This window comes from Penicillium malachiteum (genome assembly GCF_028827825.1).
Source record: "Penicillium malachiteum strain IBT 17515 chromosome Unknown utg000001l:1.0-8184562.0:1.0-8186909.0, whole genome shotgun sequence".
In the NCBI taxonomy this organism is placed as follows: domain Eukaryota; kingdom Fungi; phylum Ascomycota; class Eurotiomycetes; order Eurotiales; family Aspergillaceae; genus Penicillium; species Penicillium malachiteum.
Window position 1 is genome coordinate 7278870 of NW_026643094.1, and position 19829 is coordinate 7298698.

At 45.9% G+C, this 19829-nt stretch overlaps 2 protein-coding genes across 2 annotated transcripts; both read left to right on the top strand.

Annotated features, from left to right (window-relative positions):
• Positions 1-7842: 7842 nt before the first annotated feature.
• N7483_002692 (uncharacterized protein) lies at positions 7843-9813 on the top strand (the record flags this gene model as incomplete). The annotated part of the gene is made up of 5 exons (XM_057086129.1): positions 7843-7871; positions 7923-8917; positions 8982-9019; positions 9083-9616; positions 9679-9813. The coding sequence occupies 5 exons, from the start codon at positions 7843-7845 to the stop codon at positions 9811-9813; spliced, it is 1731 nt and encodes a 576-aa protein (XP_056952278.1).
• A 2967-nt stretch (positions 9814-12780) lies between these two features.
• N7483_002693 (putative Rho guanyl nucleotide exchange factor) lies at positions 12781-18167 on the top strand (the record flags this gene model as incomplete). The annotated part of the gene is made up of 2 exons (XM_057086130.1): positions 12781-17118; positions 17178-18167. 2 exons carry the CDS (start codon positions 12781-12783, stop codon positions 18165-18167), a joined length of 5328 nt encoding a protein of 1775 aa, XP_056952279.1.
• Positions 18168-19829: the final 1662 nt, after the last annotated feature.

Sequence of the window (19829 nt, forward strand, 5' to 3'; positions counted from 1 at the left end):
GTCCTAGTGTACATTACTCCGTGCTTGTTTCCTTATAGATTCTGAATTCCTGAATAGAATGATCAGATCTCAATCTTCTTTGATCAAATCCCGTCTTTGTTCGAGCCATGCTAGTTGGACACCCAAAGAATACTAAAAGGACACCCGTCGTCTAATTGGGCTTAGTTTACACGCCTCCGTACCCGTCTCACTGGCGCCAAGGTAATTTAATCAGCCACACCAACCTTGGAATGTACTATATCTGATCACTTCTCCTCATCTACTACCTTGCTGTTGGTAATAGTAATAGTTCTCCCACCTTCTAAGATCTTATGAATAAGCCTAATCCTAAGAACAGTCCCTATTTACTACATTATACGGAAGATAGCATCTCCTGATTAGCCTATCTCCTATAACTTACTTATCTTTCTGATAATCCTAGTAGCAGCTGCATAACCATAGCCAATCCATTTTAGAACCTACATGATGATTTTCAACTATTTTAAGATAAGAGTAACACCTCATCTTGCTACTCTATTTCTATTCATCAAAGCTATAATATCATCCCAAATTAATTCATCCTCAGCTACCCAAGTCCTTTATCCCTGAATGGTACAAAAGTGTGGCGAGTAAATTACCTTGGTGACAGGGAGATGTGTAAGGGGGTGTATAGACTAAACCTAACAGTCGAAGGGTGTCCTTTTAGTATTCGTCGGGTGTCCAACTAGCATGGCTCCTTTGTTCCACCGGAACCAAGAATCCACTTCAAGTTGGCTGAACCGCTGTATGCATGTGTCTAGAGGCTGAGTATTGGCCTCTTTATTGGCACCTTTACCCGGATCTATACATAAATGTTCCTAGCCCTATAATGATATTGATCTCATGAATATGAGACGCGTTAGTCTACTACTCCAAGGCTATTCTGAGGGAGAAAATGAACCAACTTATGTCTCTAAATGGACTACAATATACACCGTTGCCAAGGTGGAATTATCATTTTAGGGGCATCGCATGTGGAACAATGCTAGTCTTCAAATGTTATAGGTGTAACTTATATGGCTTAGTGGTCACTGGCACTTCAAATGTTTTCAAGGTATGGGGTTTGAAACAATCTACTATTGCTATCCCCATCGCAAGGGCATCGCAACGATACTAGTTTTATGGGTATAGGTCAGTAGAGGTATCGCATTGATTCACCTAGCGCTTAATTTACAACCTTGGAAGGTAGGTCAATTAAAATAATCTATACACCATTATGATCCCCATCTCAAGGGCATCGCAACAATATCAGTTTTATGTGCATACCTAGCTGAACAAGAAATGGTACCACGCTGCCCATGGTGATTTACTTAGTGCTTACTTCATCAGATAGAGCTTTAAAATAATTCTATGAGACTGTAGGTCCTTCGCTCTGCACACAGTAGCACTTTCATCCCCGCAAAAAATCCATATACCATTATGCTCCCCATCTCAAGAGTGTTGCAATGATACTATCTAATCTTATAGCAATCGCTCTAGAGCCTTGGGCCATCCTCTAATAGCCCATATTCCTGTGGGGTAAATGATGTTAGAGAGGCCTTATCGCAACCTGTGTCCTGCGAGATAAAATCGGCATCAGCTGCTGCCAGTGTGATTTGGAATCCAGGAAAGTCCTTTATTCTTATGACTGTGAACTTTTCGGTACCTCCAGGACCTGGAATAATCGCCTAGCCGTTTAGATCAGGATGCATGACGGACAGTGTATTCTCCTTCTTACAGACTTGTTCTGTATAACCTTGGAATCGGGCCGCTGAGGATCATAGCGGTCAATGCTTCGAAGCATACTACTAGGTAGTATATTCTCCACGACATATAGTTCGTACATCCGAGTCGTCTAGAGATAATCTTATGTCCAAAGGTTGCAACTTGGGACCACTTCAGGTCCACACGTTTATCAGGGAGATGTGGTGATGGAAGAGATATGCATGTGTGTGTCACGGTCAACTGGTGTTTATGTGTGTTCTATGTCGGAGAGAGGGAAGGTGCATCTACAGGGGACGTGGACCTGAATTGGCTCTGTCACAGGGGATGGAGGACATGATGGATGGAATATGGGCATCTGTGTGTCATATGTGTGTGTAAGAGGAAGTTGATATCTACAGGGATCGTGTGGACCACCTTGGCGTGGTCCCAAGTTCCAACAGGCCCCAACATTGAAGTCTAACACACATGGATGGATTCCAAGGTTGATGTCCCCCGAATCACCGAAACCTCCCGAGGTCATCTCCACGACTACTGCACTTCAATTCAATGACTAACTCTCTATTTACAAGCTGCCACGGTCCATCTTATTCATGGATACCACATTTACCCCCGTACACCTCCCTCCCCCTCACCCCTTGACTTTAAAATCCGAAGCATTTGGCTAAAATAGGTGGTGATTCTTCATTAGGTAGAGTGGTACGCTTTGTCTGTGGCTGCAAATTCTTTTGGAATAGGTGCTGCATCGGGCACTGGTGTATTATATCACTTCCGCATCTGGCGACTTATGGCTCTGACATCTGTCAACTGGTGTTTCTTCACTCTCGGCATCTGTTTTCTTATGCTCTGGCTTCTGGCTTCTTCGCTCTGGCGTCTAGTCTTGTCGGATCTTAGATTCCGTCCTCTGAAGATATCACCTGGTCCTCCACTTTCTCTCTCTTCTCAAGCACTTTCCGTTGACAGGTTATGACCTCCTCTTTTCCCCTGCTGCGTGTGTTCTAGACACCCGTGAACCTCGCTGTTCTCTATACGTGTCATCGACCTTTCCGTACGTTAGAACTCGTGAGACCTCGCTGTCGCTGTGATTTAGGCCTCTCTCCCCAGTGCTTCGGGGTAGCCATGAGGCCACATACTTTCAGCCTAGGGCGCGTACGATGACTTATCAGTGTCCAATGCTCGACCTTGTCAGCCTAGGATATTGGTGGTTCAACCGGTGTATCAAGCTCGACTTTCGTGAATCTTTTCGTGAACCTTTCTAGCCTACGACATACAATGGTTTATCTGTGTCCGAAGCTCAATTTTTAGAATTTTTTCAGAACCTTTTTATGAGAAGACTTTTTTCTTGATTTGAGATTTTCCCAGAGCTTCCCTTTCCAGATTCACCTTTGCTTGGATCGACATTCTTTTTTCGATGCTTGTTTATCTCTTTCAACATGTTATACTGAGCGAATATTCCAAGTCGGGCTATTCAGACTGATTATATCCATCAAACACGATTTGTCCACTACTAAGCCCCCTACAATAACCGAATCTACCAACGTGTAAAACCACTGATCTCCCCACGACCCTAAATATTACATGGATAAGATGTACACCCGTGATCTCTTTGTGTGATTTACTGGGATATAAATCATGCACATGTGTGAGATGAATTTAGACCTTTACTTTAGGCGATTTCAGCATAACGACAGGAATGGATCGAGATGATAGGGCATCGACCTGGCCGGCGATACCTGTGGATGGGGATATGTCGGAAGATACTGCTAGTGCCCAGGTGTCCTCTGTAGATTTCACCTGGTTCTTCACCTTCTATGGATTGATAAGTGTTTCGCGCTTCTCACTAGGCATCGGGCTTAGCATCAGGTCTTGTCTTGAAATATATCGCTTTTTCGCGTCATTATTGGGTTGGTCCCCCTAGATGAGGTCTACCCCGCTAGTGATGGCGAGATACCTACCTAGGGGCCAGTGATAATAAATCAAGGTTGGTCTGCTAGTCAGGAAGAAAAGACTCAGAGGGGCTCATGACCTATAATGAAAGAGATATGTATGTTTTTATATATATGCGTGTGTCACAGTGTGTGTGAGTATTTGAATTGTGTATAATTTATCAAAATAATCGAAGGATTCTACATTGATTGCCAGTGGTGCATTAGTTCATTTTTCATCTTTCAAAATATTCACTCTTCTCTAAGAATGGACATAATTAGCTAACATATCTTATACATCATAGCTCTACAATTTTACTATCATTGCGATGCCCCTTCCGAGAGCATTCTAGCGGTATATAATTTATTAGCATAATCCAGATTTACGCGCTAGTTTAGTTTTTCACTTTTCTCTTAGATCGGAAGTGGCCTAGCGCGTTTTATACATCCTAGCTATACAATTCTAGTATCATTACGATGCCCCCGGTCTAAGGATTCCAATAATGTATAATTTATTAAGATAATCCAAGGATTACACACTACTTAAATTTTTCACTTTTCTCTCAGAGGAGAAGTAGAATAGTGCGCTCTATATATTATAGCTATACAATCCTAGTATCATTACAATGCCCTTGGCGTGAGCATTCCAACAGTGTATAATTTGTCTGGAATATCCTCTATTCATTCCAATCTTTTCTAGACATTAGTATAGATATCTACCTAGTAGTCAAGAACTACCTAGGTAAGGCTCCTCATGATATAATGGATATAGACACCCTAGTCCGGAGTATATATAGTACTAGCATCTCTCCCTTTCTAAGGTTATAGCAGATATGACCAGGTCACATACAGCAACACCGCACGTGCAAGATCTAGGATGGATTTTTAAACAGGGCTCTGGCCAGAGATAAAAGAGTAGCTTCTTGCTGATCTGGGATACTATGTATGTACATGTACCACAGGGAACTACACACATATGCATAGTGAATACACATATGATGAACTAGAGAGTGCTATCTGATTTCTATCCATTGCTGCCTATTTACAGGTCATCTCCAGGTGATAGAAAAGAAATAAAGAAACATAAAATACCACCTAGGTACCTACTACCATACATAGTACGTTGTTAATCCTTTGAGTATCCAAGGAAAGAGTTCAGAGAGAAGCCTGGGGCACCGAAAGGAAAGGATTCAAATAATTGTGCAAGTAACACGCTGTATTCACAGATGTGCACCTGGGCACCTCCAGGGCTAGGCATGCTCCCGAGGTCGCTCATGCATGTGTCCACGGGTGCATTCATTGATGAAATCAAGATACCACATAGCAACCTTGGGAGTGCGTATTTTCATATCCCTTGGTGGAATAGAACTTTGAGTCTCATAAGATCGTCAGGCTCCGAGTCGTCACTAGTAAGAGTGCTTCGGCGTTGGCTACCAGACCTGCTGAATACTGCTGGCCGACCGCCCTCGTGGTCCAGATGTCTACTTTTTGAACGATTTGTATGCGGAGTCGGGTTTGTTGTCGAGACTCAAAGAGTATACAAATACGAATTCCAGTGCGTTACTACCTACTCCGCCCAGGTATAGGTATAGCCAATCTAAAGCAATCTTACTATACATGCCCAAATCCCTCCAGATCTTTCCAGATCTCTATTCAACGTAGAAAAGGCCACAGCTGAGTTAAGTCCACGCGTTTTAAGTAGAAGATTCCAGCTCCAATAAGAATTGGGGGTTCTGCCACTGCCTGCCTAATTGGGAGCGGAGGGGGGGGGGGTCGAGTATAAGAGTGAATTTTCTTCCTCTTTTCTTCTTCTTCTTCTCCTTTTCCCCCTCATCGTCGCTCTTTCCTCTTTTGAACTTCCCATACTTCCCCACTTTCCCTCTTCCAACTTCTCCTTTACAACTTCTCAACCTTCGCAGTCTTCAGGTTCAGGCTTCGTCAATCTCTTCGCTTGAATCTTCGGGACTATCTTCAAGTCTCTCAAGTTTATTTGAAGCTCCAAACATCTTTCTTCTTCCTCAGTATCCTTGAGTCCATTTCGAAGTCTTGAAGATTTGAAGTGGTTCTGAGGCTGATTGAATCTTCCTCCACCCAACATCCTCAGCCCACGTCTTCACCGATATCTTCGAAAGAATCCCCACCACCCTTCTCAAGGTGACCTGAAGCTTCAAGATTCTTTTGCCTTCTTCAACACTCTTGAACTCCCAACTTGAAGACTTCAAGTGGCTCGGGAATCGGTGAATCTCCTTCCATTCACCATCTTCATCCCACTTCTTCGGCCATATCTTCAAGATCACTCCGACATCCCTTCTCAAGGTTTCTTAGAAATTGAAAGGTATTGCTTCTTCTTCAAAGGGTCATCTCAAACACGCGAAGACCCAAAGGAAGTCGAAACGCGTGAAAACTTGAGGGAATCTGAAACGCGTAAGTTTTCTTCCACCCGCATCCTCATCCCAGCTCTTCGGTTTTATCTTTGAGATCATCCGCATATCTTGCCTCAAGGCTTTAAAAATTGAAGATTCTTTTCTTCTTTTCACCATTCTTGAACTTCCAAATTGACAACTTCGAAGGGTTCCTAATATCTGTGAATCTTCCGTTCACCATTTCACATCTTCATAAAGCCTCTTCGCTCTGATCATTAGGGCACCTTCGCTCCCAAGTTATATCATATTTGCAACTTACCAAAAAGGATGGCGGATGCAACTTCACAGCAGGTGATGCGAATGCGGGGTAGCACAAAAAAGGCATCCAGGCGAGTCTCGACGACCACCGAATCCAGAAATATCTCGCGGGTTGCGGAGACTGGTAGAGTATCAAAGCTCAAGTCCCAGCCGCAAAAGCAGAGAGCCATTGGACGAACTGAGGCCATTACCCGATCACAAACCAAACTTGAGCTTGAATGGATCAACGGTCATGGTATGATAGTACCGCCGGCGTTTGCTAAATCTCTTAAGTGAGCAAGGTTCACTGACATATTTATATAGATACACCGGCCAATCACAATCAGGTAACAACAACATCACTTCCGTCACAAACATTCACCATCAAGTTCTTTCTCAAAAAGAAACTCGTTGTCACCAGAACTCTGACCCGGGATGTTCAAGTTCATCATCAGACCCAAATTCAAAGTGGGGACTCTTTTCAAAATACGGTAACTCAACTCGTTGGTGCGCAAGAGGCTCAGAACAATATCTTATCCGCCTCAGCCACAGCCACAGCCACAGTTCAATCGCTGTCCAATCCCCCAGCCCAAAGCCTTCCTAATTCTTTTCAGAGCCGTGGAACCCTCTTTTCTAGTACCTCAGCATTTGAGACTAGCACAGTACAGTGCGATGATACTTTAGTCCCGTGCGGTGATGCTTTAGTCCTGTGCGGTGATGCTTTAGTCCCGTGCGGTGATGCTTTAGTCCCGTGCGGTGATGCTTTAGTCCCGTGCGGTGATACTTCAGTCCCATGTGGTGATGCTTCAGTCCTGTGCGGTGATGCTTCAGTCCTGTGCGGTGATGCTTCAGTCCTGTGCGGTGATACTTCAGTGCAGTCCAAAGTGACCCTAGAATATGGACCTCCCCCAGCTCAATACATTGATGGTCGAAATAAGCCCCCAGTTAATCCAGCCCAGGGCATTTCGATCCTAGCTTCTAGCACTTTGCTATCTCAAGACATAGCTACTTTCTCCCAGTCAGCTATATCTTTCTCAGCTTCCAGTACTGCCCTATTCCAAGCCCCATCTGCGAGTATCTCGGTATTTGGAACTAGCTCAGCGCAATACATCGATGCTCCAGCTCAGCCCACAATTGACCAAGCCGAGAGAATCTCTACTCCAGCTCAGCCCACAATTGACCAAGCCGAGAGAATCTCTACTCCGCCTTCCAGCACTTCGCCAGCTCAGCATAAATCTACCCCAGCTCAGAGCCCCGTTGGTCCACCTCCACCTACAACAGATTCGCATGAGACCAATTTCTGTGACCTACCAGAGCATTGCACACTGGCGCAGTATCAGGGCAATTGCATTTTGTCAGGTGAAAGCGAGTCAGAAATTTCCGAGCTAAGACCAGGCCAGCCACCGGCGTGGGCTACGTCTCGAACAAACTTGGCGGATGCGACTCGATGGTTCCGGGTGGTGCAAGGCAGCACTCAGCATAACAATGGCAATTGCCATGGTGTGTTCTTGGGAAAGCATGGTGGCATCAGACCATACATGGATGATGAGATTGTCATCACTCGAACGTGAGTAGTTGATTTTGAAATTAGAGACACCAATTACTAACTGATATTCAGCGGAGGAGGCTACAAACCATCATCATCAGGCAGGCTAGTCTTGAACGGAAAACAGCCAAAACACAAATCGCCCGCCAAGGACCTAATAAAAAACATGGAGCAAGACAAAGCCGTTGGACTTATTATCAGTCGCGACAATGACCAACTCCAGGTTGAGCTTCCTGCGAATCATAACTTTAACATCATGGCCTTCTTTCGCATAACTGATGTTTGGTATGAGATGATTGATAACAATCCGGGGTTGAAAGTGAGATTTGAAAAGGTCGATCTTTCGTTGAAAAGCTGGTGGGCACCTAAGGGAACGCCGCCGCCGCCCACAGACGCTGAACGGGACTGGGAGATCAAACCCGACCACTTTGTATGTCCAAGCTGTCGGAAACAGTCAGATATCATCTTCACAGATGGTAAAATCTGCCTGAATGCAGACTGCAAGCGGTTTTGGTTCCTTGGCAATGAGCGAGCAAACGGGAATGTCACTTATCACCCAAAGTTCCTGAAGAAGCGCACAAAAGCGGCCAGTGTGAAATGCCCTTTCCCGCTGGTCCCGGATCTAATCAAAACCTTGAACAATGGGCAGGCTACTGGGAGTACCTACCGCGATAACTGGAAGGGTGTCGTGTGTCCGGTGTGCAGAAAATGCCTCTCTCGCACTTACTGGAAGGGCTGGAAGTGCGATGGAGAGGGCTGCACTTGGCAGTATCTGGCCGACCTGGACCCGGTCTCACTGGGTTCAGTTGTCGGACCGGAGATGCCAAATTCCCAGGAGCACCATGCCGTCGTAGGTGGCAGCTACGGCGACATGGTTTCAAGGTCGGTGGATCCGACTTCAACGCCATACTGTAAGGTCACATACAGTATCCCGGGTGTCGGCTCGGTCTTCCATTACGGCTCCAGGCCCGCTATCAATGCGCGACCTGGCGGTCCTAATGATCTGTTTGGGGCGTTGCAAACAGATGATATAGACCTGAGACGATACCCCCTTCAGAGTTCCGTTGGTACGTATTTGAAAGAATATGAATACAGCTAATCAAGTTCAAACTGAGCTAACGAATCCAACAGTGGCAGGAACTCTGACAGCTCACTTCGCAGTGAATTATGTATGTGGATATATACAATGTTCTTTCACATTTGACCCTTACTGACTTTCACTTCTCTCCCAGGGTATGCCATATAAATACGTTGTGAAGGTGGCGTCGAAGGGCTTCAATGAGGCCTCAGATGCTGTCCGCCGCTCTCTTGGGCGCCTTACTTGGGCAACCCAGGACGCGATCACAAGCGTAGGCGAGTCATACCACGCTCCGAATGAGCTGCTTCTTCTGGCCTATTTTCAGGGCATGAAAATAGGGTATCATGATGATGGCGAATCAACACTTGGGCCAACTATTGCTACTTTGTCTCTGGGTGCCGGGTCGGTGATGAAGATCCGCATGAAAGACCAGTACTACAAAGGCGGCCGAACGGAAAACTCTCTCCTTGATGATGACCCCGTGCTTCCAGGTTGTTTCAATGAAGAACAACGGCGCAGATGGAAGCAGCAGCTGAATGCCGGGAAAATCGACCAGGTCCAATATGATAACTTGCGGAAGCAGGCTTTCAAAGTTGGCGGAGGAGAAGCTGCGCCTGCCATCATCATGACACTTTGCCATGGGGATCTGGTGGTAATGGACAGATCAGCCCTTCAGAAGTACTACGAGGTGAGCATAGTCCTTTTCCCCATGTTCTTTTCCTTTTTTCCGCCTTTACTAACCATGACTAGCATTCTGTTATTCCTCAAGATAGGCTGCGGTTTGCCTTAACAGCCCGGTTCGTCAAGGACAATGGTTTCACGGAAGCTGAGCGCCGCAAGGGCCAGTTTACCTTGTCTCCTGCCGAGACTTATCACGGCGATTAGTACGTCTGGACTAGTTGTCCTGTTCTTTTGCCACCAGATTTCCGAGAAGAAGAGGGGAGGGCGCCAGTCCTTGTATATAGTTTCTTTTTTTCTCTTTTTGGTTCTTTTCAGCATTTCAGCGTCCGGTCTCGATTTGCGTTGTTTCACAATGCATCTTGATTCGCTTTGCTCTTTTTATTTTGCGCTGCCATCTAGATTTGACTTCATCTGCTTTGAGTTTAAGCTCTTCGGAGTCTGGAACTTGGCGATGTTGACATTATCTGAGCGCATGGGGCATTACAGAGGTTGCTCAAAACATCATTGGCACCTCCGCTGGAAAGTTATACAAAGCTTTCTGACCATACAAAGCTTTCTGACCATTCTTTCTTGTTCCTCAATTTGCGTTGTGCGTTATTTCACGATGCATCTTGATTTTCGTTGCTCTTTCTATTTTGCGCTTCCATCTATATCTAATTTGGCTTCATTTGCTTTTAGTTTAAGCTCTTCGGAGTCTGGAACTTGGCGATGTTGACATTATCTGAACGCAGAGGGCATGACAGAGTTCGCTTAAAACATCATCGGTAACTCCGCTGAACAATTAACAAGGCTTTTTTTACCTTTCTCCTTTCTATCTCGATCCGTAGCCTTGCACATGTGCAAAAGTAAGATAACAGTATCATCATCAAGGGTATGTAGCTTAATCTTGGAACCAGTAGCCCGGTCATCTCAAGGAAAATCATAATATGCATTCCAACTTGAAGGCTCAATTGCTGGGAGTATAGTGATGAGAAACTGATAACTCAAACGCTAGCAAACATATACACCACATGTGTAGTTGACCAGTCAGATCTAAGTCCGAACAGCTCCATTCTTAGGGAAAAGCGGGTCGTGCATATCGGAGTTCAAATGTTTGTACGAAGTACACGTGGCTAGCCTTCGGGCTCAAGATTTATATTATCTCCACTTAAATCCTGTAGGCGCAGGGGTGTCAAGACTCTTGATAGGATGGTAAGCGACTAAGGAGGGGCCATGTTTATGGCCCCCAAGGAAGAGCGAGAATCCATATTCTGAATTTGGCATACTGTACGGAGTACGGAGTAGAGATTGCCCAGGTGATTGACTCAAATGCTCTATGCCCAGGTGTATACATAAGGCTACAGCGCTTATTGTAGATTCAAATGTTAGTTATTATTGATAATATTGGGCATCAGAGGGCTCAGAGTCATTTCGCCTCAAACCCCGGGGCCCAGTTGGGCGCATGCATATGCAGCAAAGATGCAAGCGGCTGAAAACATGAAACAGGGGTCAAAGAATACCTTGATGTAGTAATTGAGGCTGTCAATCATCGTATATCAGAGAAGGATCAGCCTTGCCTATTTTTATCTTTTCATGGATATTGTACGATAATACGGAGTACTCCGTATATGTAGTTGAGTAGTGATATTTGACTATCATTTCATGAATATAGAATACTCTAGAAGACAGCTTTTATACCATTAAAATACGCCCCTGGGTATCTTCAAAAATGTTAAGAGCATTGCAGTTGTACTAGGATTCTATAGCTAGCGTGCATAGGTCCCGCTAGTCTAGAATTCTAAGAAAAATCGAGCGAAGGCCCCCACGTACGAATCATTGGATTACCCTGATAAATTATACACTCCAGTGCTGTTTGAATTTTAGAATCATGCTCATACCAAGCACTTGAGAGCATCGGAATAATGATATGGCTCTAATATAACCTTAAAAGTACAACGTGTTAGCTTACTTTCACCTCATTATAGAAAGATTAGATTTCTAAGATAAAAAAATAAACTATCCATGGATCGTGATTGGAATCCTTGTCTTAAGGGCGCAACAATACTTATCTTATACTAGTAGTGGTAGCTCACAGCGATATCGCACTGATTTACTTCTTGGTCTTATTTTCAAGGTAGGGCTTTCAGAACAATAATGTGGTCCTTAAAACATATGTATTCTCATGTTAAATGATTAGTAGAGCTTCAAGTTTTAAGTATTGAAGGCTACATATGTAGTATGCTAATGATGCTAGAATTATACTATGAAGTTCAGTGTAGAAATATTATTTTGTAAGTTTTTCAGTCACACTATACCTAGGTAAACAACACAACTTATACCTCACAGCTAGCGACTTGATCACTTCACAATTCTTAGGCTGCAGAATTCCTAGACTTCATTCGTATCACAAACTCAAAGCATTCATATCTAAGGAACAAAATGCACATTCCAAGGTTACCATAGCCAATGACCAGGTTATTGTAATAGCACAACTGGTAACATTTAAAGGTTATAATGTTCAAGTTGTAGCTAAAGCTCCCGGCGCATGCCGCGTCTCCAGGAGTATAGTGTGGGATACCTCTAGGCTCTAGCCCTGGAGGCTCTAAGGCTATCTTTTGAATTAGTAAAGTTATAGAATTGTCCTAAGATCAATAAAATAATTCAAAAATTTGATTAACCCATGTAAGTAAATTAATCATTCAATCCCCCGAACAGAATACAATTTCTTTCATCGTGTATTTCATTGTGCTATGTTCGCAAAATTGCGCCACAATATGTTTGGCGGTGGGGGGGAATCCAAACTCCCCCAGTCTGGTCTCTCCGCTTGGCTCCACGCGAGATTCCCATCTTCCAAGGTTAACTCCCGAGACTCGGAGGTCTACCCAATCTTGGATTCTTTATTCTAACTTCTTCGTTTATTTTTCTGTCCTAAATATTCTTGGGGAATGCCCATACTCAGTTATTTGGCAGTTCTTCCTCTGCCCGCTTCCCTCTCCTCTTTGGGACGAGATCATCAACTAGCTTAGCTTCATCGATTCACCTCAGGAGTTCCTGTTTGGGGCCAACACCATCGCTTGCCCCTGCAGAAGGGCTGGAAAGGAACATTGTGAATTTGTTTTCTTGACCATTTGGTCGCTTCTTCCCTTTACAGTGTTGCCATCATGGCGCATCCCAACGGTCAACATACCTACTATGGCCAATCAACCAACCCCCCCTCAGCCAGCGCCCGGTCGTTACGATAATTACGCGCCTCAGCACAATCCCACTCAGAGCCAGCAGGCACCCCGGCGAATGCCCAGCTTCAACGCCGGCGACGACTCTCAGATGTTCAATGCCGCTTGGACCCACATTGCAAGAGCGACCGATAGCAACGCGCAGTACTCGGTGAATAGTGGGCATGTGGCCGGTGGTGCACAAGGAGGCTATAACCCGGCATACGGGGGTTATGAAGATACTGCGAACATGGGATATTCACAAACGTCGCCTGATCTGTCGTCAAGGATGTCACCAACCCGCTCGTCGTCGCAGTCTGCGGCTATGTCGGGTTATCAGTATCAATACCAGTCTGCGACCCAGCCTGCCTATAATCCACAACAATATGCCCTTCCACAATCCCAGACACAGCCCAACCTGAGCTATATTCCCTCATCATACACAACTTCTAACAACAACACCACCTACACAAATTCAGTCCCCGGGCATCAACCATACAACCCCGCTGCCTACCAGCCTACTAATGTGACCAACTTAGCCTCTCCAACAATCCTACGACGACCAAGTGAAGCTTCACCATATGGACATGCTCCTCCGACCCCTCAATCATATGGCTTCCCTCCTCAGCAGCCACCACCTCCTCCGCCGCGTGCATCTGACCATCCTTATGGGGCCCGCTCTCCATACGGATCTTCTCCTGGCACATCAAGCTATCAATCTACAACAACCACATCACCTATCTACCAAACTGTTGGTTCGCCCATAGCAACCTCATATGCAACCTCGAACTCACCTGCGACCACTTATCAGCCTCAATCAGCGACTCAAGCCTACTTCCCTGCGTCTCACGGCTTCGGAACTGATTCTCCATACCCTTCTCACACTATTCCGCCTATCAGCAGTAATTTTGATGAGCGACCTCCGGAACCTCCTGTACATCAATCACAGACCAATGGAATCTACAACAAGCGTCCCAGTCTATCGCACGGTGGGCGTGCCCTTCCCATGCCGCCAGTCCAGCAGGACTTGCCAATAATCTCCCCGAGACGGACGGACACCTTGACACGACACCCGCAGTCACGCCCCCTCCCAGGTCCGCCAGTGGATTCTGAGTCCGATACGCATACCAGTGAGGATGTGTTAAAAGAGCTTGAAACGGCAGTGATGGATACTCAGGCCAGTTTTAGCGGGCGCCACAGTTCGCGGAATTCATATAGCGGATCGGCTACCAACGTGCGACTATCACCGGATGAGCAGCACACTCACACCAATGGCAGCGTTGCAGCAGAAACGAATGTGAATTATGATAGTGACGCGGAGGCGGAAGCTGGGCTTGCGATGATGCAAATGGCGGAGGAAGAAGAGAGGGCGTTAGCAGAACGCCAACGAGAACGCCTCGAGGGTCGTAATCGGCGTGAAACAAATGCATCTGTCATGAGCTCTCGTTCTCGAGGTTCTTACGCATCGACCAGAGGACCCTCTCCAGGTCGTTCGCCCAATCATTCTCCTCATTCTGACTTGCGAGAAGAGAGCGCATTCAATGGTTACGATTTGGCAGCGTACGAGGGAGGCTATCAGGGCAGTATCGCTTATGGCGACACATATGGTTCCGAGGATCATTTGGATCCGACGACTGGTCAGTTTACTGGTCGCTCCAGTTCCTTTCGAAGCTCCAACATGTCCACGGAAGAACCAGCAGAGTATGATGATTACGAGCATCCACCAATCGCGTATCAATACGCTACACGAATGCATCATCTTCCGGCTGATGCACGAGTTGATGCCGGCGGGACAGGTGGTCTTGCTACCCCTGGAGAGTATGGCCGTCGGATGAGCTGGGATTATGGCGAGGAAACAGAGACATATGAGCAGCACGAAGATCAAGGTCATTCTGGCGAGGATAGTCCTCACCGGGCAGCGCCTGAGGATCTGTTCTTCCACCCCGGAATGCGCCCACTTCCTCCAGCCCCTGTGGAGCCCGCATGGAGTAACGATCTCTCGACCCATCTAATGCCTGCAGGCACGTATCGACCACCAGAACAGGATGAAGCTCCTTCTCTGTATAGAAACCCCTCCTTACCGGCGTCTGCGGACTCGTATGTGGAGCCGTTGCTCAGTCCATCTCAAGTTCCGCGGTCGTCATCCTTGTCGACGCCGATTGGACCTCGTACTGATGCGCCTATCAGGTCGAAGACCGATGCAGACCGCGATAAATTCAAGCAGCAGCAGGACTTCCTGTGGCATCTGCACAATAAAAACCTGCCAAATGTTGATCCTGCGGAAGCAGCTGCTACCATGGCACTTGATTTGCCCGATATCCCCACTGGGCGTCGCAAGAAGTTCAACCCTGCCAAGCTGTCTTCTGAACAGTTTAAGAAGTGTACTGAACCATGGGCTCTTAGTTCGATTCTGACCTGGATTCGAGATCTTAGCGAAGATGAAACCGATCTTCGTGAACAGGCTATTGTTGATGCAATTGTGGCTCTGTTCACTCACAAGGTTCCGACAATGAATATTGCGGATGCCGAAACGCTGGCTGCTCGTGTGGTTAGCAATATGCTTCAGGAAGAAGCACTTGTTAAAGAGGAGGAATGGGTCAAGTTCAGCAGTGGCTGCCTTTCCGGTGTACTATTTCAGATCACTGGAACAGGATGCTATTCGGCTAAACTCCACTTAAATGAGATGCACATCCAAGATACTGACTCTTTCGGGCGATGCTATTCTCATCACTGTATGAGAACATTGAAAAAGGTCAACCTAAAGGCCCAGATGATGGCACCGCAGAAGAAGGTCGAGGACTGGGTGACTTTCTATAAGGTTCCCAAAGAGACATGGGAGGGATACCCCAGGAAGGAAATCGATCGTCAAAATAACTTGCATGAGATCGTAACGACTGAAGATGCATACATTTCCCAGCTTGATGTCCTTCGAGAGCTCTACCGCGACCAATTGGCGAAGATGAATCCCGCTATCATTGCTCCCAAGCGCCTGCCCAAGTTCTTGTCCGATGTGTTCGGTAAGGTCGATGCGGTGAAGAAGGTCAACGAGGATTTCTTGCTTGCGCAGCTGAAGTACCGCCAAAAAGAACAGGGTCCGTTTATCGTTGGATTCAGTGATATCTTCCGTGAATGGATCCGCAAAGCCAAGAACGTCTACATTGATTACGCTGCGACATTTCCGACTGCAAATTACCATGTGCGTAAGGAAGCCGAGCGCAATCCACACTTCAGGCAGTTCTTGAATCAGGTTCGCGAGCACAAACTGTCCAATCGACTGAGTTGGGATACCTTCCTCAAGGCTCCTATCACCCGAATCCAGCGATACACTTTGCTACTCGCTACTGTACACAAGAATATGGTCAAGGATTCAGAGGAGAAGACCAATGTCGCTCAAGCCATTGAGGAGATCAAGGTGGTGGCCTTGGAGTGCGATAACAAGGTTGGTGAGATGAACAAGAAGGCCGATCTCATGGAGTTGTCAGCCAAGCTTCAGTTGCGACCAGAAATGAAGAAAGAGGTTGAACTCAACCTTGAACATTTGGGTCGCGAAGTCATCTTCCGTGGTGATCTCCAGCGTCCTGGTACTCGAACTCGATTCCTTGTTGATACGCACGCTATCCTCTTTGATCACTATCTTGTTCTCGCAAAGTCATTCACGACTCGAGACCCATCGCGGACAATTAAATATGAAAGATACGATGTATCAAAGTTGCCTATACCGATGGACCTGCTGGCATTGGAGAGTACTGATGATGATCCTGTGATGAGATCTGCGATGCGGGGTGTTACAAATGTTGCGCCGGGTCAAGCCATCAATGGTCCCGCTCATGGTGGAGCCGGGGCTGGTGCGAATGGCGCCGCCGGAACTCTTGATTCCAAAGATGATAACATTCTCTTCCCATTCAAGATCAAACATCTCGGAAAAATGGGCACCTACACGTTGTATGCTTTCTCCGCGCAAAATCGTCGTGATTGGTGTGAGAGGATCATTGAGGCGAAGACCAAACATGCTGCGGCTTTGTTCTCACAGAATGCTGAGCCATTCCGACTTCGTGTCCTTGCAGACACTGCCTTCGCTTATGGAGATCAAGGCTCTGGATCGAAGACCGTTACTATCAAGGGCACCCCTCTTCATCGGGCAATCAAGGGAGTTGAGAAGCAGTATAAGGATTCTGGGACACGTCCTCCTCCGATCTGCAGAACGTCAGTCAACTGTGCTACGGTTTTCCAGCAACCTCCTGGGCGAATGATGTGTGCGATTGGAACCGACTATGGAGTGTATATGTCTGATGTCAACAACCCTCGTGGTTGGTATCGGGTAAGTTGACCTGTTCATGGTTTCTAGTTGTTTTTCTTTACTAATTATGACTGTTACAGGCAATTCCCATTATGCGAGTTACTCAACTCGCCGTTTTTGAGGAATTTAACCTGTTTCTTCTCATCTCCGACCGCTCGCTAATCGCTTACCATCTTGACGTGGTTTGCCCTCCAAGTGGCGTTTCCTCTCAATCACAAGATTCTGCCCGCCGAGCTCCGCAGAAACTTTCTGGCAACCGTGAAGTGGGCTTCTTCGCTGCAGGCCGCATGAAGGACCGATACTTGGTTCTTTACAAAAAGCGTGACGGACTCTCATCCACATTCAAGGTTCTCGAGCCCATTCTTCAGAAATCAGCATCAAGCAAACGCGCCCTCTTCCAATCCCGCCGTTCGCAGACTGAGTTCTTCCGTGAATACGATGAGTTCTATATCCCTGCTGAAAGTTATGGCATCAACATGTTCCACTCCTCCCTCGCCATCTCAACTCAGCGTGGAATTGAGGTGCTCACCCTTGACAAGAAGCAGTCCTGGTCCGTGCCTGATTTCCGCTCTGAAACAACCCCCGACGCACATGATACTCTTCATAGCATTGCCCACCGCATTAAAGACCTCCGACCTCTCGGTATGTTCCGATTGAGTGAAAGCGAGTTCCTCGTTGCGTACCAGGAATGTGCAGTATATGTCAACAAGCATGGTGACGTCTCACGCAGTGTGGTCATGGAATTCGTGGGCAGTGCTCACACCGCCTGTCTACATGGGAAATTCCTAATCCTCTTCAACGTCGACTTTGTCGAGGTTCGCAATGCAATGAATGGACGTTTGAGACAGGTCATCCCAGGCCATAATGTTGTCTGTCTTGATGATGGCAGCAAATTACCTGGCTCCTTTGGTCAGGCAAATGCCAGTGGTATCAGTGCACAGGCAGGATTCAATGGTGCGAATGGTATTACGTCGAACAGTCATACGGTCAAGATCTGCATGCAGCACCCTGATTATGAACGTAGCCAGATTGTGTTGGAACTGGTTGAGAACGAAGGACAAAAGGATTGATTGTTTCTTATTGATCTCTTCTCTTATCTTCCCTCTTCTATTTTGCATGACCCAAGTATTTGGCATTTGGCGTCTTGCGCTATTTCTTTCATTGACACTGCTTGGAGTGTTTGTGTTTGAGTTGTTAATTTATACCCTGTTTTCCTTCTTGTCCTTCACCCTTTTCTCTTCTTTTTATTCATTACCCTTTTTATCCAACTTCATTGTTCCTCATGTGTCGACGGAGCGCTGTTTCCTTTTCATGACATGAATGTACATAGAAATGTCAGTGCCATCTCACGAATCTAACGATATGCAAGTTCAATGTTGAAGAATCTACATGTCATTCAAATGATGTCTCTCCAGGGCTGCCTTCCTATTCCGACGATTGGCAAATACTACAGTTACGGTATAAATTAGAGTACGCCGTTCCCAAGGTCATTCGTACAGATCTTCACGCCGCGCTTCGCGCGGCACTGCCAGCGAATCAGCGAGCATTTGAAATGGATTTGGAGAGGTATGTCCTCAGCACGCGAGTGCTTGGCTAGATGTGTCCACATCCTCTCAGACAGGGACCTCGGGATGTCCTACATACTAGTAATGACTGACACCTCTTTTTATATAAGTACCTACATGGTTACCTACTGGGTTACCTATATGAATACCTAGAGGGGAAAGCTAGCTACTATATAGTTAGATATAGGCAACTGGTAACCCCACAGATATCTAAAGTAGAATTAAGAGATAGCTAAATAAACCTTGGAGGGGGGTTTGATATATTCATGTTTAGATGTAATAAACAAAAGCAAAATATACTAGTCTCTTGGTAAATCTGGGTATTCTGCCAGACGGTGAAGAAACTCGAAAAACCACTGTAACCCAAGTAGAAAAAGAGGTCTATATTCAAATGTTCAAAGTTCAACTTGTTCAATATTGCGCTATGATTTCAAGAAATAGATCACTCAAGAGAAACACCATCCTCAATACTAACATTCCTTTTTCGAGTAAATCGAATCATCCGAAAAATCTCCCGAACAGTCAACACACAATGCAAATACCTAATTCAAGTCAGCTCCTAGCACACGATATCCATATCGAGGTATGTTAATACTCACGCAGTAAACGAAAATAATATACTCATAGAGAGTGTAACCCAACTCCCACTCCATCTCCCATAAATCCTAGGATTAAGTGCCCACCCTGGACCCCTAAAGAGAGTCACTGCACAAAAGACATCGAATATAATATTGATCACAGGGTACAACATGCGACCCAAAAAGACCAAAAGGATAGCAAGTGCAGACCATGGTAATGGGAAATAAAACTAGCATGTGTTAGTACTCATCTTCATTCATGCATCTCCGAGTTCAAGTTCAAGTTCAAAAAAATGTTTGAGCCTCGGGTTCAATTGCTAGTAGTATAGCGGAAAGGGGAAACATATCATGCACGGTACATACCTCGTAAACAATATAATGATGCCAATCATAGAGCTGAATACAAGCTATTATATTTGCGACTAGAGCAAGTGCTCGTATGAAAAGGGTTTGTTTGTGGTACTTTTCTCCGAATTCTCTTGGGAAATGAAGATAGATGACTTCCATGACGTAGGAGAGGATTTTATCGGTCATTGCGGGCAGATCTTGAGCCTCTGGGGTTTATATCCGACGACGAGAAAGACAATAA